Source organism: Lacerta agilis, chromosome 10 (genome assembly GCF_009819535.1).
Source record: "Lacerta agilis isolate rLacAgi1 chromosome 10, rLacAgi1.pri, whole genome shotgun sequence".
In the NCBI taxonomy this organism is placed as follows: Eukaryota; Metazoa; Chordata; class Lepidosauria; order Squamata; family Lacertidae; genus Lacerta; species Lacerta agilis.
In genome coordinates this window covers 62,461,444-62,488,162 of record NC_046321.1, presented here as the reverse complement: position 1 = coordinate 62,488,162, position 26,719 = coordinate 62,461,444, and the positions used below count along the sequence as shown (strand labels likewise).

Here is a 26,719-nt window from a genome sequence, read left to right as displayed (position 1 = left end):
TGATATAAACTGCTGCTCAGAAATGGCTAATGAAGACTACAGGATACACCTGTTTCTCTGTTGCTTTTAAGTACTGCATTGCTCTTTTCCTTATGGCCGTCAAAGGTCAAAGCCTGAAGTTTCTCAATTCTGCAAATTAGTGTGTTCCACAATATACTCGGTCACCAAGTTGTTTTAACATTATTGTGGTTTGAATCATCAACACGTCCACCTACTACTGCTCAGGATTGAACTGCATAAGGAGATTTTTTTTTTTTTTTACAAGGAGCACCTGTCAGAATGCATGCAGCAATAACTTACATCAATATCCTAAGTATTTAAGATTTAATCACCAGGTTTGGGGATTGCTTGTGGCCATGAAGCCTAATCTCTCTTGAAAATGTCAACAAGTTATTTTGCACTTTGAAGGCTATCACATTCAGTTTTGAGTGTTGCCCATCATGGCTCCTGAAAGTCAAAGTTAACTTGAAGGAAGTGGCCATTGGGTCAGGAGAACCGGAGAATTCTGTCCTCCTTAAAGACATTAGTGATTCAGTCACTTATAAAATAAAATGAGCTAGTGTTAGGTCTTCTCTTTTAAGGAAGGGTGGTAACATATGCTGCAACTCCTGGGGTTCATGGGTGGTAGATCCTTCTTCAACCCTTTCCGGGCTGGTTTCTGACCTGGCTATGTGGAGGAGACCTAAATTGTCATGGGCCAGGGGTCAACTTCACCTGATGAGCAGCAGCCTGAAGGAGCAGACGGCAAAGTGACTTTACCTGCTGCTGATCAGCCTTCTTGCTCCTGATGAGAACCAGCTGGCTCCAGCTTTATTAAGCAAGGTTTCCAGCCTCAGCCAGTTGCTGGAAACAACATTTGTTATTCCTGGCCAGACCTTGCTACTTCTTGTGAGCTTGGACCCTTGGTTTTCTTGACCCCCTCCCCCGGATCATTTGACTATGTGAACTGAGATATTCCTGACCTTAGGACTGGACTGGACCTTGTATATGGACTTTGCCTCCAGGCAAGTACCGCCCCTGAGACTCGGCTGGTTGGGTGGCTTCTCCCTCCACTGAGCTCTGCCATGGCTGGCAGCAAAGGTCTACAACATCAATGTTCTGTCCTTGTGAATAGGTCTGTGGGCAAAATCAGATGCTGTAGCACCGCAGAGTGAGCAACCTGCCCCAACAATGGCTAGTGATGGAGTGAGGACGTTTGAGCCTCTGCCTCCCGACCACCGTCCTTCTGCTCCACACCTTTTGTGAGAACTGCAGCCCTTAAGGGGCCAACTCTCAATCCTGCAGACAGACATTTCTATCCTTCCCAATCTTCTGCCTAGTGCAATGGTGAGGTATGTGGGGAGGTGCTTGGTTTCTTACACCCAGGGAAAGGTGCCTGTGTGGGTCTGAGTTCTGCCTCTATACCCCCTGGTGTTGTGAGATCTGGGCCAGGATGGAGGTTCCTGTACACGAATCTTAGATTTAGTGGACCTGATCGCCAGCATCAGGCTCAGTGTCACAAACTTTTGTCAGATGCAGACCCTTAGTTAGGGTCTTGCTCGCTGTAGAACTCTGGGGTCGTAACACTTACTTGGCCCAGTGGATGACATTTGCTGAGATTGATAGTGACAATATGAATCAGTTAATATTGAGAGACGTCTTTGGATTTGCTGAATCGGTGAGCTCAAAAATCTAAGTGGGGTCTCACGGCTAACCTTGTTGATCTGCATATCTACCTCTTGCTATATCAACAGTTCAACAACATCTTGAGTTGGTGGGGGGGCAGGAAAACATGACCCTTTACAAAGATTGGTGAAAGGAACCAAAAATGGATAGATGCCCATTATACAAGTGCAAAGTTCCATTTTGCAGCCTTATATCCAATGCCTTTTTTTTTCTTTTTACAAAATAGGTGTTGGTACTCACCATGAAGTACCCTGCTCAGTTATATATGCAATATGCCATTTTGATTGCTTCCAGGTCATCTGTTTATTGAGCATATACCACGTCTATCATAATGTGTTAAACTTGCTCATTCTGCCTTGGACTTCTGCCCTCAAGGCACTGCTGCTTAACAGGTAGTTCTATCAGGGCCGGCCCACCCATGAGGCAAGGTGAGACAACTGCCTCTGGCAGCAGGATCCACGGGGCAGCGGCAGAATCCTAGAATTGCAAGGGACCCAGAGGGTCATCTAGTTCAACCCCCTTCAATGTAGATATTTATTTCTACCTCCTTGTTCCTTTGTAGATCAATCACCCCTTTGTCCTTGTTGGGGAAGGGGCGCCATTCTGTGGTTCACCTGAGATGCCAAAATGGCTGACCCTGAGTTCTATAACTGGCCCAGTACTTTCTGAGGGGGAGATGCAATGCGCTTGCGAGTTTAGAGGTGTGCGCACACCTTGTTAAATATACAAATTATGTTCCAAAAGCTGTCAGGACAGATTTCTCCCACCTCCCCTTTTAGACAGAAGTAGTTTCTGGGGGACAGGGGGCGGGCAGGTGTGGAGGACTCCCTGGTCCTGAATGGAGTAACTGTGCCCTGAAGAACCAGGTGTGCAGCTTGGGATTCATTTTGGACTCACAGCTGTTCATGGAGGTGCAGGTCAATTCTGTGTCCAGGGCGGCTGTCTACCAGCTCCATCTGGTACGCAGGCTGAGACCCTACCTGCCCGCAGACTGTCTCACCAGAGTGGTGCATGCTCTGGTTGTCTCCTGCTTGAACTACAGCAATGCGCTCTCCGTGGGGTTACCTTTGAAGGAGAACCGGAAACTACAACTAATCCAAAATGCGGCAGCCAGACTGGCAACCGGGAGCAGCTGCCGGGACCATATGACACGGGTCCTGAAATATTCACATTGGCTCCCAGTACATTTCCAAGCACAATTCAAAGTGTTGGTCGGTTGGTGCTGACCTTTTAAAGCCCTAAACTGTCTCAACCCAGTACACCTGAAGGAGTGTCTCCACCCCTATTGTCGTGCTTGGACACTGAGGTCCAGCTCCGAGGGCCTTCTCCTGGTTCCCTCACTGCAAGAAGTGAGGTTACAGGGGACCAGGCAGAGGGCCTTCTCGGTAGTGGCCCCTGCCCTGTGGAATGCCCTCCCATCAGGTGTCAAGGAGATAAAGAACTACACAACCTTTGGCAACCCTGTATAGGAAAGTTTTATAATGTTTGACATTTTATTATGTTCTCATATGTGTTGGAAGCTGGGGCAACCTTGTCAGATGGACGGGATACAAAAAATAAAGTTAATATTATTAGAAAATGTAGGGTCCGGCGACGACAGGGACCGAGGAAACGAAGCCCGCTTCAGTTGAGGGGAAAGCAACGCGCGCTCTTCGCTCCCCGCTCGGAAAGAGCCTGCCAGCTGCGCACAGAGCGCGCGCGAGCGGCAAGAGCGGGCAGGCAAGTGCGCGGCTCCGCCTCAGAGCCCTCGGCCGAAATGGGCCTGCGAGCTGCTGAGGCGAGCGGGGAGGGCGGGCTTGGTTACGCTGCATTGCGGCTGCAGAAAACCTGAAGCCGCCGCCGCCTGGGCACAGCCAGAGAGACAGAGACGCAAGCTGCGCGCCTGGTGCCGAGCGAGGCGACTGCTGGTCGGGGAGGCGGGCTGAAGAAGGAAGGGGCAGCGGCCCCGAGCCAGGAGGGAGGGCAGGAGGGCTGGCCTCTCGCGCTTCCCAGCCAGCTCGTTCGCTGCTGCTAGGCTAAACCGAGCGCCGCTCCGCCTCGAGGGGCCGGGAGCGCAACGAGCCGCGGTGGGCGGAGTGTCAACCCTCTCCGCTGCTGCTGCTGCTGCTGCTGCTTGGCTGCTACCTATTCATTCAGCCAGCCAGCCAGCCAGTCACCTAAAATGGCTGGAGAGACGAGAAGGTGGAGGAGGCGCCGGAGGTGAGGCGCGCAGCTCCCTCGGGCCGCCTCCCCGCGGAACAGCGGCCAGCGGCTCCCGCCTCCTTCGCTCCCGCCGCTTGTCCTTTCTCACCTTTGGTTTTTCGTGCGTAATTCGAATTAAATGACACGCTCTTTCTCCCGAGCCCGCCGCGCCTCCCAGCTCTGAGCCATGTCGGCCGGCCAAGACGAGAGCTCCGTCCGGGTTGCTGTCAGGTAAGGCGTCGTGTCTCGTGTTGTCGCTTCTTGTTCGAGAAACCCCCCCCCCCTTCCTTCCTTCCTTCCTTCCTTCCTTCCTTCCTTCCTTCCTTCCTCTCTCTCCCTCTTTTCTTTGTTACCTGCTGTCTCTTCGCGAAGTGAGGTTGTGGGGGAAATAGAGCTGGGGAGATTTGGCCGGGGGCGCTGGGAGAGAGGGGGAAAGAGTGGCGGGGGTCTGGCTCTGGGACGCAGGCCTGAGGAGGTCCGAGAGGGGGACATGTTGTTTGCAGCCCCTCTCCCGTCGCTCCCTCCTCGCGTTTGGAGCGGGGCTGGCAGGTAGCTGAGGCGGCAGCAGGGAGCCGCCTTGCCAGCTAACGGCCTGCTGCGAGGGCCAGCAGCCACACCGAGGCCGTTGGCCGCCAGGTTAATTCAAGGAAGGGCTTCGCTGGTCACAGAGAGCGGCCGCTTCTCCATAGGTGGATCTGGGAAACTGCTGCCCGATCGCCAAGTGGCGAGGACGGACTGGGATGCTGGCGGGATCAGCCTTCCCCTGCACGAGCTTCAGCTGCTGGCCTGACCCAAGAGCTGGGCTCTCTCTGCTTGCAGCTGTTGCACGGAGGAATTCGGTTTCCTTCGGATGCATGCTGCATATTTAATCTCTGGTGTTTAATGGTGCATCAGCTGTGTCCGAGAAACTGATGCGTGTGCGCACGGTGGTGTGCTGGTGTGGACGAGGGGAGGAAGGAGAATCCAGATTTTTAGGCCTGGTCTGTGGGGGCAAGACTTAAAAAGGTTGATCGATGTATTCCTGCCTGGGATTTGAAACACTAAGCGATTGCACGGACAGTGTGTGCAGTGTTTGTTTGTTTGTTTTAAGTTGTCCCTTTTTTTGGCTTGTGATGAATTGCATTCCAGAGACTGCTGTGCTGGGTCTGTGGGGCTATTGTTGCAGCCCTAGAGCCAGCCCAGGACTGTAGCTGGATTGGCTGGTTGCAATTGTATAAAGAAGTACCAGCGAGTGAATTCATTCGTGCTCTCTGCTCAGGGATGGAAAACTGCAACATCATCCTCCGGCACTAAAAAATTAATGAAGCCTTTACAAATAGAACCTGCGTGTTGGCTAGGCTGCTGCAGAGAACTTGCCACATCCCCTCCCTCGGAAGTTATCAAATAAGTTTTTCCATGTTAACAGCTTTCTCGTTGGAAAGATGGGCACGTTTAATTATCTAGCAATACTCCCAAGGACATATATGTGAGTAGTGTTTCCAGTTTGATCAAGCAGCACTCTACGAATGAATAAGGGGTTTCGGGTTAGTGCCCCATAGTGCCATAGTTAACGGAAGGAGGCGGGGATTTTGAAGTTGTCTGGTAAGACTCTTACACCTTTGCTATCTTGTGAGGGGCACCAGTATGCTGCAGTAAGCAAACCTTAACTTCACACAGGTACAAGAACTGAGAACTAGACCATCCAGGTTTAACACATCCAGTTCAAAGAGGTGTTTTCAAAATATTAAGCAGTTTATAAATGTCTGGAAATTAACCTTTCCAAGTACCGGGTATATGAAACTTCTGGGTGGGTGGGGGGAAATGAATTCTGAGCATTGTAAGTGTGTTAGTCATTTACTTGGCTAAAACATGGCAGCAAACGTTTCTGCCTAAACTTGTACAGCCATCACCTTGTCCCACCAATACAAGGGTGATGCTGCAGTGTGAAACCCATTCAGATGCTGCCCCCTAAGTGCTTTCTGTTTCATAAAATTCTAACAGAAGTAACAACGCATTTACAAAATACACAAACCCCCGCCTTTATCTGGGTTTCAACTGTATGAAATAACGATATAGTTCAAAAAATAATGAGCTGTATAAAAGAACGAATGAAATCAATTCATCACAATGATTATTTTAGCTGAAACACCATGCTGCAAGAAACATATTTAGCTTTCGCTGTTCTGCCAGAACTTATCACTTATTTAGCATTCATGAGGCTAAACAGCGTCTTGATATTGAACATGCAGAGGTTTTGGTTACTGACGTTTGGTAATACTTGTATTGCAAGTGAGTTTGGCAGCGCTTCTCGTGCATGAAAAGGCAACGCCTAGTGAGCTGTAGGATGAAACCCAGTGAATACTGCAAGGATTCGTTTTCTTCAAAGTGCTGTGGTGATGTCACATTAATGTTGTCACTGAATTCACGTGCATTTGCTTTAGGGCTCATGGAGGGTGTCACCAGCTCTGTAACTGGGCAGTAGTCATATAAAGGAAATGCCTCATATTGCTATAGGTTGATGGTTTTTGTACTTAAAATCAGTGAGATGTATTGTACTTACAGTATCCACACTTACTATTGATAGATGACTATAGTGGGGGGGGGGATTAATTGGCCATAGGTGGAAATGATTACAGCCCAGTCTTTAATATTGTTGCCAAAATGTTATCTATAACATCCTTCCAACTTCAGCACAGCATCGCCAACTGCGACATGGGATGCCCTTCTGTAACATTGGTATATCATATAATTTGGTCCAGCCACTAGGATACCACTTATGCTTTAACCCATGGGTAGGAAAACTAAGGTCCGGGGGCCAGATCTGGCCCAATCACCTTCTAAATGCGGCCCACGGTCGGTCTGGGAATCGGTGTGTTTTTACATGAGTAGAATGTGTCCTTTTATTTAAAATGCATCTCTGGGTTATTTGTGGGGCCTGTTTGTTGTTTTTACATGAGTAGAATGCGTGCTTTTATTTAAAATGCATCTCTGGATTATTTGTGGGGCATAGGAATTTGTTTGTTTGTTTTTTCAAAATATAGACCGGCCCCCCACAAGGTCTGAGGGACAGTGGACCGGCCCCCTGCTGAAAAAGTTTGCTGACCCTTGCCTCTTATATCTGCATACTTGGAATGCACTACTACAGTAGTTTATGATCACTGTATTTTAAAAAGAAAAGAATAGAAGGCAGTACAAAGTCAATTAAAATTCAAGCAAAAACAACACAAATAGGTTTAATTGAGTATTTTAGCAATCCAAACATTTTTCTAAAAAGAGAAGTTTTAGCTGCTCTCTTAAAGTTAATAATATCAGCTAGTGATGTTTCCCCGCGTGGGGGTGGGGGCGGAATATGGCCAGCTGTGTCTAAATTCTCGCAAATAATGGAAATTATCATCAGCCGATTTTAACATGTGAGTAGGAGCGTCTTGGGAGAAGCACTCCTTTCAGATAAATTAGTTGTTGGGCAGGGATATCACAGAGAATCATAGAGCTGGAAGGGACCCTGAGGGTCATCTAGTGCAAACCCCTGCAAAATGCAGGAATATGCAGCTGTCCCATACAGGTACTGAACCTGCAACCCTGGCGTTGTCAACACCACGCTTTAACCAACTGAGCTATCCAGCTTATCAAAAGAAGAAGGGGACGCCCAGAGTTTGCACCAATGTGTTGTGTGTATGGAGAGAACAATGTATGCATATAAAAAGTGAAACATCACACTGTAGCCAGCTCTTTCCTACTTTGAGGTGATGGCTTGTGTCGTGGAGAAGCATGAAACTGGCTTGCCTCATCTCAAAGGGCTTTTGATTGGTTTCTCTAACAGCAGCCCCTGATGCCACATAGCAAAACCTTTTTGAATAATGGAATGAATATATACGGCATAAGGAGAGGCGCTGCGATTCAGATCAAATGTCACAGTTAGGCTCATGCAAGCTTAGAATCCTTTCCTTGGAAAAAGAAACAAATTTTAATTGTGTGACAGGCCTGTTCTCTTATGCACTTAACTGTTTTGAGAAATAAGACTGAAGCAATATTCCATCCTTCTTGATGGAAATTAACATGATACGGCTTTAATGTGGCAACCATGCTTGGTTCATGACGTAGGATACTTTTAATAATATTTCTGCTGCTGCTACTGCTAGTATTGGAACAGTATATCCGAGATACAATCCAAAGAGCTTCGTCGGTTACGTCTGAAGTCTTGTATGTTTGAATCAGGAACTTTTAACTTGGGTTTGGAACATCCCCTTCCCATGTTGTATTGCAACGTGTTTTTGAAACCTGCAAGTTTCAAAAGCCTATTTCCACACATAGAAATGTATCGCAGGATTTTGTTTTTAAATTGGGGCAGTGGATAGATGAAAGAGATCCATTGAGTTGGCATTCCAGTATGAATATTTACATAGCAGAGCTTTATGGGGCTATGCCACACAAGGAAACACTTCCTGAACTGCTGTGGATACACATGAAAGAGGCATTGATCACATAGTTCACTGGATTCCAATAACCTTGGGATATAAAACTAGATATTTGGATAGAAAGGGATGCAGGTGGTGCTGTGATCTAAACCACTGAGCCTCTTGGGCTTGCTGATTGGAAGGCCGGCGGTTCAAATCCCCATGTCAGGGTGAGCTCCCGTTGCTCTGTCCCAGCTCCTGCCAACCTAGCAGTTCAAAAGCATGCCAGTGTGAGTAGATAAATAGGTACTGCTGCGGCAAGAAGGTAATCTGTATTTTCGTGCGCTCTGGCACTCGTCATAGTCCTCCGTGTGCTAGTAGCAGTTTAGTCATGCTGGCCACATGACCCGGAAAGCTGTCTGTGGACAAATGCCGGCTCCCTTGGCCTGAAGGCAAGATGAGCGCCACAACCCCATAGTCGCCTTTGACTGGGCTTAACCATCCATGGGCCCTTTAACTTTACCTTTTTACCTATTTGGATAGAGCAGTTGAATCGGAACTGAAATTGTGTTTCTTTTGGACTCCTATGTATTATATACGTCTAGGGGTAGGGGAATCAATATGTGATTTGGCTCAGCAGGTATCAAATGTCTTATTTTTTAAATAGGCACCTGAAACTTCTTAAGTATAATCAAACACTGATTTCTTTTCTGTGTAATACCCACCAAAGGTACCATTTAGATTTTAAATGCCTGAATAACGTTGCAAAAGCTTGATTATGATTAACTTGAAACACACTGCCTGAGAAATTGTACATGATCAAAGACGCAGAGGAAATGGCAAACCTTTTAGCTGAATCTGTGGTTCATCACCGAGTCATAATTTGAAGCTACTGTCTTGCATTAGGGGAATGACAACAGTGAATGACTGTTGTTCTGGGAAGTTTGATATTAGTTGCTTAGATTATTTGCCAGAAGGCTTTTTAGGGCTTTCAGGCTTCACTCAACAGGAATATCTGGTACACTGTTCGCTACCCCATAATTATGCATACTATTTTGGAATAGACTGTGTGCAAGATGATAGCTTCAGGGTTGCAATAATTGGGAAAGCTGGAACATTGGCTCTGGCATTACATCATGTTAGCACAGTGAGTGTTGTGTGTCGTGTTTTGTAAAAACAGTTTATCAATATTTCAATTTTACATCAATGGAAGGATGGTTTGGGGCAAAGTCGTCATGGCCCCATCAGTGTTCCTACCACTTGGGTCCCCCCATTTATTTAATGGACCAAACTTTGGAGCCAGTTAAAGAGCCCAGTTTTCTGGAAAGCAACAAAAATCTGAATCCTGAAATTGTCTGAGAACTCCCCAGCAGAAAATACTGAACTTGGTGTCTTGTGGTGAATTCAGTCAACTTTATTTAGTCGCTTTTCATTCATTCTTGTCTAACAAAGAGTTCAAGGGCAGCTCAAAAGAAGTAGATCTGCATGCTATAACTTGCAAGACAAAGGATCTAACTTAAGAGCTGCACACAGTCCTACATATCAAAATATTTTACTCTTCCATTTAAAAAAATAATAATAATAATCCATAAACTCTTATTTTTAAGATTGGAAAGATCCATCTAGCAGTTCTCCATCTTTCCAGCCTCTATTACTCCTTTAGCAATGATAAACTCTTGTTAATGTTGTCATGTTCTGAAATGTAATAATTTTAAGCCCGTTGTTTGTTAGTGACTGTCGTAAAACATAGAAATAATTTCCCCCATTTCTCGACCTGTTGCAGATAGCACAAGCACAGATAGCAAGAGGTAATAGGATCAGCAGCATAGCATGATGTGTGCTTCATGATTCTGCAATTATACTGTGCAAGGTGCATAATTTGATACAGGTATAGGCTGTGGCAATTTTATTATTTTATTGTTTTAATATGTGTTTATGTATTCCTGTAGAGATAGCCTTGAGACTCATTGTGTTGAGTAAGCTCACAATTTTCTACATATTTAAGGGGTCTCTCCAAACCCTTCCTGGCTTGTCCTTTTTCCTGTGCTCCTACCGGTAGTTCTTCCACATGCTGTATATTTCACTAATATTGATAGTTATAAGGGAGCTGGGAATAAACTGCAGGGAAATGACAGATGTTGGAAATGTTTCTTACTCCCCAATCACGCTTACTGAGAAATAACTACCACTTAGCTCAGCGGGACTCCATAGTAACTGTGCAATGGTTTGTGACTTCAGTGCCCCAGTGATATGGTAAAAGTAAGTAAACGGTCAGTGATTAGTAGTGATAAGCACTGCTTGAAAAGATCACTGAGATGGGTGATAAGCTGATCGGAATTCACCATCAAGTAGTTTATTTAAAAATAAAGTAACAGGGTCAACATGAAAGCTGGAGTCATTAACAGTATAAATGTAGAATTGCTGATCTTAACCATATTTACTTTATCAGCAAGTTTAGCAGTTATCAGCAGAACTTAAGTTTTGTTTAAGGGACGCGGGTGGCGCTGTGGGTTAAACCACAGAGCCTAGGGCTTGCCCATCAGAAGGTCGGCGGTTCTAATCCCCGTGGCGGGGTGAGCTCCCGTTGCTGAGTTCCTACTCCTGCCAACCTAGTAGTTCGAAAGCACGTCAGAGTGCAAGTAGATAAATAGGTACCGCTCCGGCGGGAAGGTAAACGGCGTTTCCATGCGCTGCTCTGGTTCGCCAGAAGTGGCTTAGTCATGCTGGCCACATGACCTGGAAGCTGTACGCCGGCTCCCTCGGCCTATATAGCGAGATGAGCACCAACAACCCCAGAGTCGTCCGCAACTGAACCTAATGGTCAGGGGTCCCCTTTACCTTTACCTTTTAAATTTGTTTAGGATTGTAGCCTCTGTCTTCTTGGGGTGCTTCTTAAGGAAACCAGTAAATGAAAATACCAACTCTTGTAGGCTTCAACCAAGAGCCTTGTCTCCATTTACCTGGACTTGAAATATCCCATTAGCTCACAAGAACACTGCACAAACATATAATGCACAAGCTTACCAATGCTTTCCTCGATTCAGACGGATCACAAGACATTAATTGATAAGCTAATTCTTCCTCCAGAGAATATGGGTGTGCTAATTGGATAACCCCCGCCCCCCAGCATGTTCCTATGCAATTGTTGCTTGGCATCTGCCCGAAATGCAGTCCGGCCTTGCCTGTAACATCATAATAACAGCATGATTTGTTTTAATGATCTAGAGTACACGTTCTAGTGTTTTTGTTTTTTTGTTTTTACCTATAATGTTTATTCTCTTGTGCTGCATATGGGGCATTTTAATGTGGCGCTACAGTACAGGCAGCAACCAATTTGCGTGGGGTTACATTCTGGGACCCCCCCTCCCCCATGCTTGTTGGCAGGGCCCATGTAAGGCTGCCCTATCCTGTTCCATCCCCACCCCGTTCCACCCCCTTTTCTGCCATTTTTGGGTCACTTCCGGGTTCGATGTTATGCACAAATGCGTTGTTGCACACCTATCGGACAGTGACTGCCTGCATCTTTAGTCTCGCCTAATACAGTTATGACTGAGTAGTATTTTCCAGCAGTATAAAACTGGAAGAAAGCCATTTAAAAAATCAGATTAATAGTTGCTGATGCTTTATTCAAGATGCATAATTCAAATGACGTTTCTTTTCCTGGGCATTATTTATGGAACTTGCCCTCTGCATCACACTATTGATCATTCAATGGAGAAGGGATTTGTATATGTAATCCATTTGGAGGTCTGACTACTGCACTTATTCAATAGGAATTTAATCTCTCTAGGATTTGGTGCTGAAACAGCAATCTAATTATATTCTAGACAGTAAGCTTCTTGGTGTGATGACGTTTAAACGTATCTGACATTAACATCCTGTTTGTCTCCTAATGAATTTCCCTGGAGACTTCCATAAAGCTTCCTTGCTCGAAAAGCAGTAAGAATTTTTTTGCTGCTTTCCAGTACTGCATACACATCAGTATGTAGCCAGATGGGCAGGCTACAAATAAATTATTATTATTATTATTATTATTATTATTATAGAACCTCCCCACCAAAAATAATCCTGGAAATCCTCAGGGAGCTGTAATTCCAAGCACCCTTCACAAACTACAGTTTCTAGGATTCTTTGGGAGGAAAAAATGCTCTTTAAATATATGTTGTTTGTGCAGCCCGAGTGTCTCTAAGGCTTAGCCTACTGTCCGGAAGAGTCTCTGTTCAGGGGAGGTATTGCAATGCTCCCTAATACTATTCTGACCAGTATTCATACTCACCAGTAGTCATACTATTTCATACTACCTGGAGGAAGTGCAGGATATATGGTCCTGTCTCATTACAAAGGTTTTTAGCCTTGTTGTGGATCCATTATAGTGGACTGTGGTCTACTTCCATCATGCTCTGCTCATGCCTATATAATCTCAAGATCTGAGCATGGCCACGTGTTTCACACCAAGCTGTTTAGTGCTTGTGGCCGTCAAGTAGTGTGGTTGGACATACACATCTTCTTTTGTAACCACAAAATGGTAGCCCATGACCAATGATGCTTAGATTTATAACTAGAACCAATTATGCTTCCCTCCTAGGAACTGAATAGAGAGGTAAGGCTCATACAGTCACGCAACTCACCTGTCCTTATAACTCACCTGCACACAACTTACTTATCCTTATACCTCACCTGCAGGACATGTTGTCATGGTAGCTGATCACGCCACAGGGAAATGGTTCTCGTGCCACAAATGCTACTAATTCGTAGTAAACTAGATTTGGTGTCATCTATTATTTTTGGTATGTGAAGTCATAGGTTGAACATTCTTGGTTTTTTAATGTCTCTAATTTTGAGAATAACAGAATTCTTTAATACCTGCTCCCATTATAGCTGGTATGGACTCATGGGTATTTCAGTGCATGGGCATTTTGGTAGGATGGCTAGGAACCCACAAGCAAGATAAAAGTCCAGGCCTCCTCTCAGCTATCTACGTACCCTCCTCTCCAGGGCTTTTTCCAATCGATTGGAGGCTGCGCCTGCATGCAGATGTTTTCTTCGCTGCCCTTTTCATACCTCTTCTGGTTCTAGGAGACAAGAGGGGATGGGAGCTTGTCGCAGCAGGAGGGGGGAGACACCCATCTCTGCCCCTTGGTCTCTCTCTTCCCACCCTCCTGCTTCAGATTCTGCCTCTGATTCTGGACTTCTCTCTGTCACAGATTCCCAGCTCAAATAAGCCCTGTTACCTCTTCAGCTTCCAACACCTCCTCTTCCCAGTCTTCTCCCTCTGGCCTCTCTTTGTTGTCCCACTCCCAGGGCTCTGAGCCGCCTTCTTCCCAGGGTGATTCCCCAGATGGTTCCTCCCATCATTCCTCTGCGTCCAATCAGTCCACGGCAGTCCATAAGTCCAACCTGATGCCCCTGGATTTATTTTGCTGCAGTTCTCATGAACCCCAGCCAGCAAAGCCCATATGGTCAGGCATCTTGGGAATTTTAGTCCTAAACCTTTGGAGATTATTGTGTTGAGGGAAGGCTGCCCTACTCAACTTTAGGCACAAATGTAGATACAGTGGTGCCTCGCAAGACAAACTTAATTCGTTCTGTGAATGTTGTCGTATAGCGGAAATTTCGTCTTGCGAAGCACGGTCAGAGGAAGCACGGTTTGACGGAAAAACAACAACCGCAAAAACGTTTTCGTTTTGTGAGTCACGACCATAGGGAAATTCGTCTTGCAAGTCACCCTTTCATTAGCGAATGCCTTTCGTCTAGCGAGTTTTTCATCTAGTGATGCATTCGTCTTGCGAGGTACCACTGTACAGGAGAGGTTGGTTCTGGACATTAAGTCAATTGAACAATGGAAATTGGTTCATGCATAAGGAATCTCTGTGGTCATTTCCAACAAAGCTTGGATAAATGTTTATGGATTGTTTTGCTTTAGGCAACTCTGGTTTAGCTGCAGGAAGTTAGGTTCAGTTGGTTTTCAATATTTCTGTGGCATAGCTGATACCTGATGGGCAAACTTCATTACGGCTTGTTATGGATCCGGTCATTCTCAGAATATTTAGTGCTAAAGCATTCTTGACTCTCACAGAAAGAGACAGAACTACAGAACTTACTTGAATTGTTCAGTATTTTCCTGACGTAAACATCCCACCCCTTAACTTTTCCTTACTTTTCTTTAATTCATCTTCTTTGAAAAGCCGTGCTAGAGTCTTAGCATCCAGTCTTCTTCCAGGCATTGAATGAACCTCTGAGTTACCACAACGTGAATGGCTGCGGAATTAGATTTCAAGGATGTCACCATGGCAATGCCATTAAACAAGGAAAGCCTGCATATATGGAAGTTAGCAAAGGGATCCTTAGGCTATGGATATTTGCAAGAGCTTTTGAAATGTCTCAGTTCTATGGGGCAGCCCAGAATTTAGTTTTCTGTGGTGCAACAATTTTGCCATTTTTGTGTTCCAAGTTCCTCTTATTCTGTCAATGCTTGCTAGAAGTATTCAATAATAGTCTCAAGAGTCTCATTGTTATAGATTGAACCTGTTCGTCTGTCTCTTGCATATTTAGAATAAATGATTAATCAGAAAGGGCAATCTTATTTTTTGCTGAAACAGCAGTGATTGTATATGAATCGTGCAGTGACAGGAGGTATATAAATTGACAGGGAAATTCATTGTGATCTGAAAGCAGTATAGCTAGGATTGCATAGAGCTGTTTGTAAAGCAATTATTTTGTGTCAAGCCTTTTATTGGTGCTAAAGTTTGTAACTCAGTAGTGTGGCAAATCTTGCTTATTTTTTATTTTTATTTTTTTTTGGCAGCGGGGATATGGGCTCTATTTATAAATTTTGTAGGTACACATACAATACCTTCGCAAAGATATAGTGCTGCTAATACTTATTACTTATATACACTTGAATTACTTTCATATGACAAAACTGATCTATGAATGTAATTATTGTATATTGTATGTACTTAATGTTTAGTTGGGACGCGGGTGGCGCTGTGGGTTAAACCACAGAGCTTAGGGCTTGCTGATCAGAAGGTCGGCAGTTCGAATCCCCGCGACGGGGTGAGCTCCCGTTGCTCAGTCCCTGCTCCTGCCAACCTAGCAGTTCGAAAGCACGTCAAAGTGCAAGTAGATAAATAGGTACCACTCCGGCGGGAAGGTAAACGGCGTTTCCGTGCGCTGCTCTGGTTTGCCAGAAACAGCTTAGTCATGCTGGCCACATGACCCAGAAGCTTTACGCCGGCTCCCTCGGCCAATAAAGCGAGATCAGACTTCCGGTGGCGACGCCATCGCGGAGCGGTCGTGGGCTGCCTCGGCTGCGAGGCGACCCAGTCCGTCCCGGGGGTTGGAGCCCCGCTACTGCAAAGCCGGGCTCCGGTGGGGTGCGGGAAGAGCGTCCCGCACCCTGGGCTCCCCGGCTGTGCCCATTAGTGCTCTGAACCCTTCCCTCGCTCCCCCTGTAAAGGGGGAGTGGGGGTGAAGGGACAACGGAGCCGGGCTATAGGGGACATGCCCCAACCGGGACGCAAATGCGGCGGTCACCCCCGCGACGAGCGTCAAAGTTCTACCTGTGTTTAATGGAATTAAAGAACCCGGTGGTTGTGAGTATTTGAATGGACTGATTTTATGTTCTTCGGACGATCCGGGGGGAAGAGGAAAGGAAGCCTGCCTCCCTCTCTTCGGGGGAAAGAAAATAACCAGTTTAAGTGACTGCTGCTACAGTAATGGATACAAAGTATTTGAACTTTGAAAAGTGAGACTGTTGAGATCTCCCTTTGGGGAGCAAGTTTGCAGAAAATATCTCCGTTTAAAGTTTTGGTCTTTGCGCTCTGGCTTCAGGAAAAATGGCGATGGAAAATTTGGACTGACGTGGGAAATAATTGTAACAAAGGGAGGAACATAGAGACAGGAACTGAAATTTGACACTCACCCCCTCCCCCAATATGTTGGACTTTGTGTTTGAACTTGTTTTGAACTCTGGACTAACGGATGAAGAAAGGCTTACTGTTTTGAAGCTGGAACTGTTTAATCGGAAATTGAAAGTCTTGAGTCGAGTAATAAATAAAAAAAATCTATTGCCCACAGAGGAGGCTTTCCAAACGTTTAATACAATGGAAGGAAACCTTGGCAAGGAGCTGAAAGGGATGCTTGAAGGATGGAGAGAGATGACAGGGCGACTCCGGGAAAAAGACCCGTTCTTTGGGGGTGGCAGCCCCGGGACGGCAAGATTTGCTATATCCAGACCCTGAGGTGTGAGCTCGGGGGCAAGGGACAAGGAATTAAGATATTTACAAAAAGAAGAAGAATGTTACAAAGAAGCGGAGGAGCCTGAAGAAGAGGAGATGTGTACCCTGAAGCTCGATGCAAGGTCTGTTGTGAACTGTGCCTGGATCTGTGGACATAGGGGAAAAGAGGACAATTGGAAGATTGGTTCCGGCGATAGACAGAGAAGGACAATGGACAGAGGGGGAGTGGGGTGAAGTATTAAATGCAGAATTTAAATGGTCTGTTATGGTATTCTGAAATCGGAGGGCGAAGGTTGTTAGTTTTAAGATTATTTTGAATAAGTAAAGGAGATATTTGAGATTCTATGTTATTAGCAGCAAGATAAAGGATAGAAGAAGTTAGTCTAGATTTTATGAGAATATTCTGTTAAGATCTATGATAGAGTAAGATGATTAAGATGATTGTTTTATTTTTAACTGAAGTTAATTTTTAGAGAAAAGTTGTTAAAAAAAGTAGATTATGGATTTAAAACCGAAGGTGAAAAGGCAGGGGGAGTCAACCGTCAAGATTTGGAAAAAGGAATTTTTTCTTTATGTATACAAACAAGAAGAAGAATCCTGGCAATATTTGTATTTGTTTTTTATCTGTAGGTGTGGGTATGGGTGTATGTTTTGTTATGAAAATGCCAATAAATTCTTTATAAAAAAAAACAAAAAACAATAAAGCGAGATCAGTGCCGCAACCCCAGAGTCGTCTGCGGCTGGACCTAATGGTCAGGGGTCCCTTTACCTTTACTTTTTAATGTTTAGTTGTCTTCTACATGACATTCAAGACAATCCTTAAGGGATTATTGAGAAAAGGGACAATGGATTTTAGGGTATTGATTCCTAATCAAGCTTCTGCATATCATCTCTCTAGAAAAAACTGGTATCTAACCCAGTATCTGAAGAAGTGTGCATGCACATGAAAGCTCATACCAAGAACAAACTTAGTTGGTCTCTAAGGTGCTACTGGAAGGAATTTTTTTATTTTTTATTTTGTTTTGACTATGGCAGACCAACATGGCTACCTACCTGTAACTGGTATCTAACCCAGTCCTTCTTAGAGATTAATTGTAGGCATGATTTGGAAGTTAAACGGGGGAGGAGGTTTCTGTTAATATTAGAATTCGAACTGTAAGGGTATTGCTCCTCTTCAACATGACTTCTTTTTGGTAAATAAACTGCTAAAAAAAATGAAGTTGCGGGTATATAACATTTTTTTAACAGAATTTTCCTGAAGTTTGGAAAAGATTTAAATACTCCCTTGGCTAAAGATGATGACATTAGCTAACTCTGACATTGTGTGAGGCAAACAAACTGCAGCTGTTAATTTCTGAATGGTAGCTCCAAAAGTTAGCAGCCCAGTAACCTTTTTACAGAATCCACCTTTGTGAACTTGAGAAAAATGGTAGTTGAAAACTAACTTCGTGCTTCAAATACTGCAGTGGTTCTCACACACACATTCGGCTGTGACAGTAAACCATAGACTTGTTCTTGGCTTATTGATCATGGTTTGTTTGTCTAACCATAGTCTCAAGTTCAAACGCAATGCTGAACCAGGGATTGTGGCTAGTTTCTCCTCTGCACTAGCACCTTGGTCAAATACTTGCTGATCAGTTGACTTGTTGCGCCAACCCTAGTAACTCAATACTTAAAATTGTATTGGAATATGGAAATACGTAAAGTAGGCACTTGCCCAGAAGATGGGCAAGTAGGCAAAAAATGAACACATATCATTAGGCAAGCTTGGGTTGGTGTGTTACCAACAGCTTTTGAGTTTCACAGTACCTTCTCAGAAGCATTGGCCTAATGGGAAATAGCATCTACAGAAGTTGTGGAATAAGCTCTGCTTCATCAGATGCATGAAATGGATGTTCTACTTTAATGTGGCAGTCTCTAGTGTGATCATGCAACACAGACTTTCCCACGAGGCTCTTCAGTTTCCAAGGATCTTTGTACCGGGGCTGCCTGCATATGTCATGACACAGAGCATTGGGCATCTGCCACCAACATAGCACAACCACATTGACATTCCCCCTAGTTGACGTAAAAGATAAATGGAAACGAAATTGTACTTCATTTGTTTTATGCCTCTTGAACAATAATATCTCAGGGTCTTTTTTGAGGAAATGTGTTTAACGGGGGGTGGGGGCTAAAAATCATATCTGAGAACAATGGAGGGGGGATTTTTATTTATTTATTCAGTTGCTATATTTTGGACCAATAGCACATTTCAGGAATCACAGAAAGGTGGTTGGGTTTTCGAGTAACATGTGTTAAGTGTGATTATACCTCATTTTATCCATAGATTAAGGTGCCCCCCCACCGAGGAATCATTGTATGTGGGCTGAACAAAGGAACAGCTGCAACTGCCCCCACCCAGATTTCCCTTATTTGAACATAAAGAAGCTTTTGCACAAATGTTTCTGTTTGTTCGTCTTAGACATTGGGTGATGAGGAAGGGGGTGAGCCACCTGTCTGTTCCATACTGGACGGGACGCCATTTGCATTTATGTCTGACTCAATTAGGAAGCCTATCCATCAGCATCAATTTTAATACCTCTGATGGGTAAGCGTGGTCGGAGCGAATTTGTGTTCACTGAACTCTTGCAACTGATATGTGAGGGCTCAGTCTTCTTTACCATCAATCAATTACTTTGGTAATCACTGGGCTGGAAATCACAGAGATGATTCTTCGGTTAACTCTTTCTGGTCCGTTCCGAATTATAAAACTGTAGCTAAATGATACACATTGGCATTCACGAACAGATGGTTTCATTGTTCCTTATATGTCAGCAAGTTATCCTTTCCTTTTGGGCCTGTGGAGGAGACTTATGGTTCTGCTTTGTCCCAGACCTTGATTAAAAGCAGTGCAGTAAAATCAGCACTAGCAGCTGGGCAAGACTACCTAGCATCATTGCTCTCCCCCACCCCTTGCTTTTTGTGGCTGTCAGACTTGTCTGAAGGAGAGATGAGGGACCTGGCTGTAAATCACATGGTCTGGTCAGAAGACCCCACCTCTTCTGAGCTTTATTTAAGCTGCGGCGGCAGTAAAGTAAGGCTTGTTTTGGCCTGTTAATTTTGACTTTGCATTGTACTTGGTATTTGTCAAGACTATATTTTACCGTAACATTAACTTTACCACATGTTTACTGAATTGTTTTTTTTGTTTTAATTTTTTTTTAAAAAAAAATACTTATACTTTTCAGGTTTATACATTCCACTGATTTTACAATCATTTTGACATTTTGAAACTTCACTTCCTTCCTCCTCTTTCTGCGGTTCCTTAAATTTATTTTTAATATCTTCTGCATATCCAAATTAACTTAATTTACTCATTTATTCATCTTCTTTAAATATATGTACTTATGAAGCTGCAGTTTATTACAACAATCCTGCCAATCTTCTTATCCGTTTACAATTTATCTGTAAATATTCAATAAACCATTTCCATTCCTTTATAAATAGTTTGTTATCTTGATTTCTTACTCTTCCGGCAAGCTTCACCATTTCTGCAAGTTTTTGTATCTATTCTTCCTTTGCTGGGACTTCTTGTTGACTGAATTGTTTTTAGTCTTACGTTGCAGATATTGTAACAAATGTGTCCCACCTCCCAAAAAAATGTTAAATTATGTGAATAGGTGTGTGTTAGCCACTTTGGGCTCATTTCACTGTGGAAAATAAACATAAATAAACTAAATGCAAAATAAAAGTGAGGCTTTTTCTTCTGCCTCTCAGCTTTATGATGGGTGTGGAGAGAGATGAGGTTTCTAGTGCAGCTGTGTACAGCCATGCCCCTCCCCATGGCGCTCCAATTAAGGGGTCCGCAAACTTTCAGCAGGGGGCTGGTCCACTGTCCCTCAGACCTTGTGCGGGGGCCGGATTATATTTTTTGGGGGGAAATGAACAAATTCCTATGCCCCACAAATAACTCAGAGATGCATTTTAAATAAAAGCACACATTCTACTCATGTAAAAACACACTGATTCCCGGACTGTCCGCGGGCCAGATTTAGAAGGCGATTGGGCTGGATCCGGCCCCCGGGCCTTGGTTTGCCTACCCATGCTCCAATTCAAGGAGCCTCAGTCAGCCTAACCCACCTTGGACCAACTTGGGACAACCCCCCCCCCCTGGATCCAGTCCCAAATTAGTTCAGGGGCAGGCCAATGTCTCATTAGGTTTTTTTAATTAAAAAAAAAGCCATGGCTTCTCTGCAAGTGAGCATCCTACATTCTTCAGGATCAATGCCTCCACTTCAGCTGTTGTGCAGAGACATAGGCCCTGTGGTGTGGGGTGCTACTCTGCGGGGAAGTTGCTTGCAAAGCAGGACCCCGCAGAATCGGTGCCTCTGCAGGGTATCAGGCATGAAGAATAGTAGGGGAGCATTGGGCTTTTACCTTTTTTTGGCAAGATGCAGCTGACGGTCAGGTAGCTCTTGGCGAGGCTTTATTTTATTTTATTTTTTGCAAATTTAGTAAATTCGCTTTTAAATGTAAACTGAATCAAATTACTCTCCCATCCTTACCTGCCTCTTTGATCCCAAAGAGACAGAAGGTTTATTTCCTTACACACAATTGACTACATAAAGTTAGTGCTGTCTGGTCATGTATTGGAGACTCTCGTTGTCACCCTCTCTTTATTTATTTTTATAATCTTCATTTATGTGCTTGTGACTCTCCATGGCTCATCTTAAGGAATCACTCTAAAGTTCACTAAATGAATAATTCACTCTCCTTTTCTCTTTGTTCTTTCCTTTTCCCCTCTCAGCTGCACAGCCTTGTCCGTACAAGTATCAAATTATAGACTTAGGACATAAGGCTTTTAAGTTTAGGGTGACTGAGTATTCTTGACAAATTTGTAGATGAGACAGAGCATACAAAATAAAAACGGGAGTGACTGAGAGAAACTTCAGATGACAGATTAGAATTAAAACCAGCTTGATAATTAGGATGAAAGCAGTTAAGGTGGCGTTCTATTTCAGACAAATGTATTGTAGAGGAAGAGGACAGAGAGTGGAGCTTTATTAACCAGTGGCAAAGCTCAGAAGGGTTTTGGATTACGTACGTATTGTAAGTCAGCAGTGCAATGCTCTTTTCAAGGAAGAGAAAGCCATGTGGTGCAGAGATACAGGCACCCCTCAGCAGATAGGTGAGAGGAGAAAGAGTCTACTCAAGTTAAAAAGTTTGAAAGCTATTGGGACTAGTCTATTTTGAGGGTAAGGAACCTAAATCGGCCTGGCACAGGTCCTAATTTGGTCTGCAAGGCAGTTTTCCTACAAACCATACTCACCCACAGCTCACCTGACATATGTGATGAGGGGCAGGTGAAGCTGCACCTGTAAAGGAACTATTGGGAGCTTGAATCGAGCTCCTGGTTGTTCCTTTGCAAATGGGGCTACACTGCTAAGGAGTTTGCCATTGGGGAAGACCCAGCTTTGTCGATTTGCAACCCCTGTTAGCTGGCCCCTTCGAAGTTATCACCCGGTGTAATAACATCAGGTGATAGGTGAGCACCCTCACCCACATGTCAAAATGGGATACTGGAGTGGGTGATGTTGGGATCCACCTACTGCTGGGAAAGTTTCCTTCCCCCTGGGCTTACATGATGGGAGAGAGACTTGAAAGGAAACTCTACACTGATGTCTTGCCAGAGGACATGCTGGAGCTTAACAGTGGATCACCAAAACTATGTGAGAGGATCACTGCTTGCTGTCAAATAGTTCATGGAAGGTTGATATCAATTAACATGAACTAACACCAGCACTTTAATTATTATATGTATATGCTCCATTTTTTTCCTTCGAATTTTATCTCCCTCAACCCTGTGAGGTGGGGAAGGCTTAGAGAGAGAGGTTAAGCCCAAGGTTGCCAGTGAACTTCATGGCTTAGTGGGGATGTGAACTCTGGCATCGCCATTCCTAATCTGGCATTTGAAACCAGTGCTCTTCGCCTGGTGCCCTCCAAATGTTGCTGGGCTCCAATTCCCATTAGTTCCAGCCAGCATTGCAAAAGGTCAGGGACAATGGGAGATAGTAGTTCAAAAATCTGGAGGACAGTGTGTTGTGGAAGACTACTCTAACCACTATACCACACTTACTTTATGGCTTTTGACCTCTTGATCATATTCATGGCTCTCTCTTAGATTCTTAAAATGTAGCGGCTAAACTGAACATTGTTATATAATCTAATATTAACTAGGATCAGGCAGAGAACTAACATAACTTCTGCTTTTGAATCATAGAATTGTAGAGTTGGAAGAGACCACATGAGTCATCTAGTGCTACCTCCTGCAATGCTGGAATTTTTTGCCCAGGGTAGGGTTCGAGCCCTACCCTGGGCAAAAAATCACCCTGAGATTAAGAGTCTCATGCTCTACCGAAAGCTATCATGTTGCATTAGGAGACAAAACAGCAGTATAAGGTCATGAGCAGCCCCGTAGACTTTCTCAACCTTGGGTCCCCAGATGTTGTTGGACTACAACTCCCATCATCCCTAGCTAGCAGGACCAGTGGTCAGGGATGATGGGAGTTGTAGTTCAACAACATCTGGGGACCCAAGGTTGGGAAAGTCTGTGGGGCTGCTCATGACCTTATACTCCTGTTTTGTCTCCTAGTGCAGTCAGTGGGCTACCTTTGAACAGGAAGGTGTTAACCTATTGTTGCAGCTCTCTCTGAGTCATTTCCCAGTGGGAAGCACCTCATAGGCAGCAGGTTGGCATTATACAAACATGGCAATAAATAGGAATTTCCAGAGGGATGCAGGAAGCAGGTGGACCACTTGAAATGGAGAAGTAGAAAAAAGTGGGCATGTTTTTCAGCATTCATGTCAGATGCTGGGGGCAAGCAGGGATGCTGTTGAGAGTGGCTTTGTTGGCAGTTGTAACAAATTGCCTCTCCTGGCCCTAAGTTACAGCAAATTGCTTTCCTTTTTACTTGTGTCTTCCTATGTACATGTACTAGAGAATTGCACCCTCTTCGTTCATACTGAGAGGAAACAAAAACATGATCCCCAGCTTGTTGGAAGAATACAAACGAACGAATTAAGTACGTAACCAGAGGTACCACTGTAACAAATTTTATTGCTTCTTTGAAGACTGATTTAGGCAGACACATTATCTTTGAACATAAACTCACAGCTGAGGAAGTTAAGCTTGCATTTTAGAAAGTCTTTCCCCCTTCCTAGTGCTTGTAGGGGAACTGCTGTTAAAGTAATTTGCGTTTAATGGTTTTTATACAGCAGCTGGGAAATGCATGATTTGGAACTATTCTCATTCTTCCTCTGTCCCCCTCCTCTCCCTTAAACAAGGACTGATTTAACAGAAGAGTTTTTGACCCTGAGAAAGCTAGACTCTCTCCCACTCCTGCTGCCAAGGAACAGCAGTAAGGCGTTGAACTGATAGGCGAGACTCCAAGATCAGGTGTTCACCACTTTGTATGGGGTGGAGAGAGACTGGCAGAGAAATGAACTTGTAGCAGCTGTGTGAATAAGGGGAGAATTGTTCCACAAATTATGCAAAGCAAAAGAAATTGACTGTAGCATGAAACATGCTATGCAATATAACCAGCTAAATCCTCAGCAGTTGTATGAATTTCGTACAACGCAGCTTGAACATGCGTGGACAAGTTAATTTTGTTGTTTGCTTCATTTCTTAGCTGCTTTATATGAAAAAGTCTCAAAGCGACTTAACACTGTAAGATGAACAGATGAAATTGGTTAGAAATTAGAATCCCCCTCAACATGTCTGGTGTGTGTTTGGACAGACATAAACGCATACCCTTTGTATCTAACTCTGAAGGGTCAGCAACCCTTTTCAGCCAAGGGCCGGTCCACTGTCCCTCAGAGCCTCAGAGCATGTGGTGGGCTGGAATATATATATATATATATATATATATATATATATATATATATATATATGATGAACAAATTCCTATGCCCCACAAATAACCCAGAGATGCATTTTAAATAAAAGGACACATTCTACTCATGTAAAAACACGCTGATTCCCAGACCATCTGCGGGCCGGATTGAGAAGCCGATTGGGCCGCATCCAGCCCACGGGCCTTAGGTTGCCTACCCCTGATTTAGGTCATTGCGTGCTCAAAATTGCCCTATGCATAATTGTAAAGGAAAGGTTGTGAGAGTGGGTTGGTGTGTGCTGAGTCCTCATTTCGAGCATATTATTTCGAATGTGCATATTATGAAATCAGCCAATATAGAGTTGAGTTGAGGGCTTCCCAGTCTTGCTCTAAGCTATGACCCTCGTACCCCCCCCCCAGCCTGAGGGCATATGCTGCCTTTATAAGCCAAGCCCCTGTTCCAGACCACACTTCTCCCAAGCCCTGCTCTATGCCTTACCTGAGTGCTTTTTTCCTGCAGAAATGTATTATTGATCTGTTATAATGATGTTTGCTTGCTTGAATAGAGCTGTGTGTGTGTAGAAAGTCTAACATGTAGGTGCGGCAGGAGTTCGGCCCACTTTTGCCTCTGGCCTTCCCCAGCTTTGATACTTGGCTTCTGGGAGGTTGCCCAAGAAGGACTGTGGGCCTCATGTTTTCCAAGATCCTCTTTACCCGGCTTAGAAGTAGAGCGCAAAGCTTTGCAAGCCGAAAATCCCAGTTTCAACCCCTACAATCTCCACGTAACACTGGGAAGGACCCCAGGCTGAAACTCTGGAGAGCAGTAGACAATCGGCGTAGACCAACTTGATCTGGGCCACTTGATAGGTTGGTGGAATTGTCCACCTGTCAGTCGCTTGCTGTCCTATGATGCCAGGTGTTTGAAACTTCAAGAGTCTTCCTTTCACAGTCGGAGCTTGAATTCAGCACTTTCTGAATTTGGTGGCTTTTTCTCTCGCCATGCGAGGCAACAGATCAAAGGAAGCAAGTGGCATACTCGCCTTTATTCTTCCTTTATGGCTGTGGCCTGAAATCTTTTTGAACTTCCTTCAGAAGCAGAAAAGATGAGGCTGGTTACACCAAAAATGGCCTTGTGGGACAACCCCAGAGGGACCTGCAGGCTTGAGGTTTCTCACCACTGGTGTAGACAATACTGAGCTAGATGGATTAATGTTGTAATACCTGAAGGTGCATCAAATTTCCAGGTGGATCTTTAGACATGTCATTTATATATGCCCCCCTTTTAAAAGCAACATCTTAATCTCTGGATCAAAGAAGAAAAGAAGCTAAACCTTAATCTGCCCTCTGTTTCCCAAGTATTTCCTTCTCGTGAAGGTTCAGGACAGCTTCGTACATTGCAACGAGAGGGCAATGCACACATTAGTTGTGCAAAGTGCAGAAACAAGCCCGCAGGGATGAACTGTGCCAGCTGCAGTTTGCAAAGTACATGCCCTACAAGTTACTTTCAGGGGGGATGCATCACAAGTGTGATAGCAGTGCAACATTTGTGTGCATCTGGTCTACGCACTTTATTGTAACATGTGAAATGGCCTTCAGAATTCAGAAACTTAAGGAATATCCTATATTTGCTTTGGTGAAAAATCGGTGTGATTGCTGTAAAGTTAAAGGTAAAGGTACCCCTGACTGTTAGAGGTCCAGTTGCAGATGATTCTGGGGTTGTGCGCTCATCTCATTCTATAGGCTGAGGGAGCTGCAGTTTATCTGCAGACAGCTTCCGGATCATGTGGCCAGGATGACTAAGCTGCTTCTGGCAAACCAGAGCAGCACATGGAACGCCGTTTACCTTCCCGCCAGAGCTGTACCTATTTATCTACTTGCACTTTGACGTGCTTTTGAACTGCTAGGTGGGCAGGAGCTGGATCCGAGCAACAGGAGCTCACCCCGTTGTGGGGATTTGAACCGCCGACCTACTGATCAGCAAGTCCTAGGCTCTGTGGTTTAGACACAGTGCCACCCGCATCCCTGAGCACCACCTGCGTATGAGAGTCTCAGTGTTGGTTATTTTCCTCAAAGCATGCCTTTCAATAACTCTCCAGGTATTTCCATTTTGTTCAGGTGTATTTATGTAAGAAAATAATACAGCTTTACAAACATTAACCCATTCAGCAGATATAGGACTTTTTAAAACAAACAAAACAAAACAAAACAAAACAAAACAAAACAAAACAAAACAAAACAAACAAACAAGGGTGATTAGGACCTTAAGTAAATTCTGGAGTTAATATGAAGCCAGTGTGAATCTGTCAGTAGAAACCACAGAAGTGGACAGCATGTGGTTGTTACCTCCCTCCCGCTTTCCTTTCCCTTGTAGCTGAGTGTGCTC

The 26,719-nt window shown here is 44.5% G+C and overlaps 1 protein-coding gene across 1 annotated transcript in view; it reads left to right on the top strand.

Annotated features, from left to right (window-relative positions):
* The first annotated feature begins 3,801 nt into the window (after window positions 1-3,801).
* The window catches only part of KIF21A (kinesin family member 21A), a 97,954-nt gene continuing 75,036 nt past the window's right edge, over window positions 3,802-26,719 (top strand). Inside the window, 1 exon segment of the mRNA XM_033163529.1 lies at window positions 3,802-4,077. Within this exon segment, the coding sequence (XP_033019420.1) occupies window positions 4,034-4,077 (44 nt within the window). The 5' untranslated portion in view covers window positions 3,802-4,033.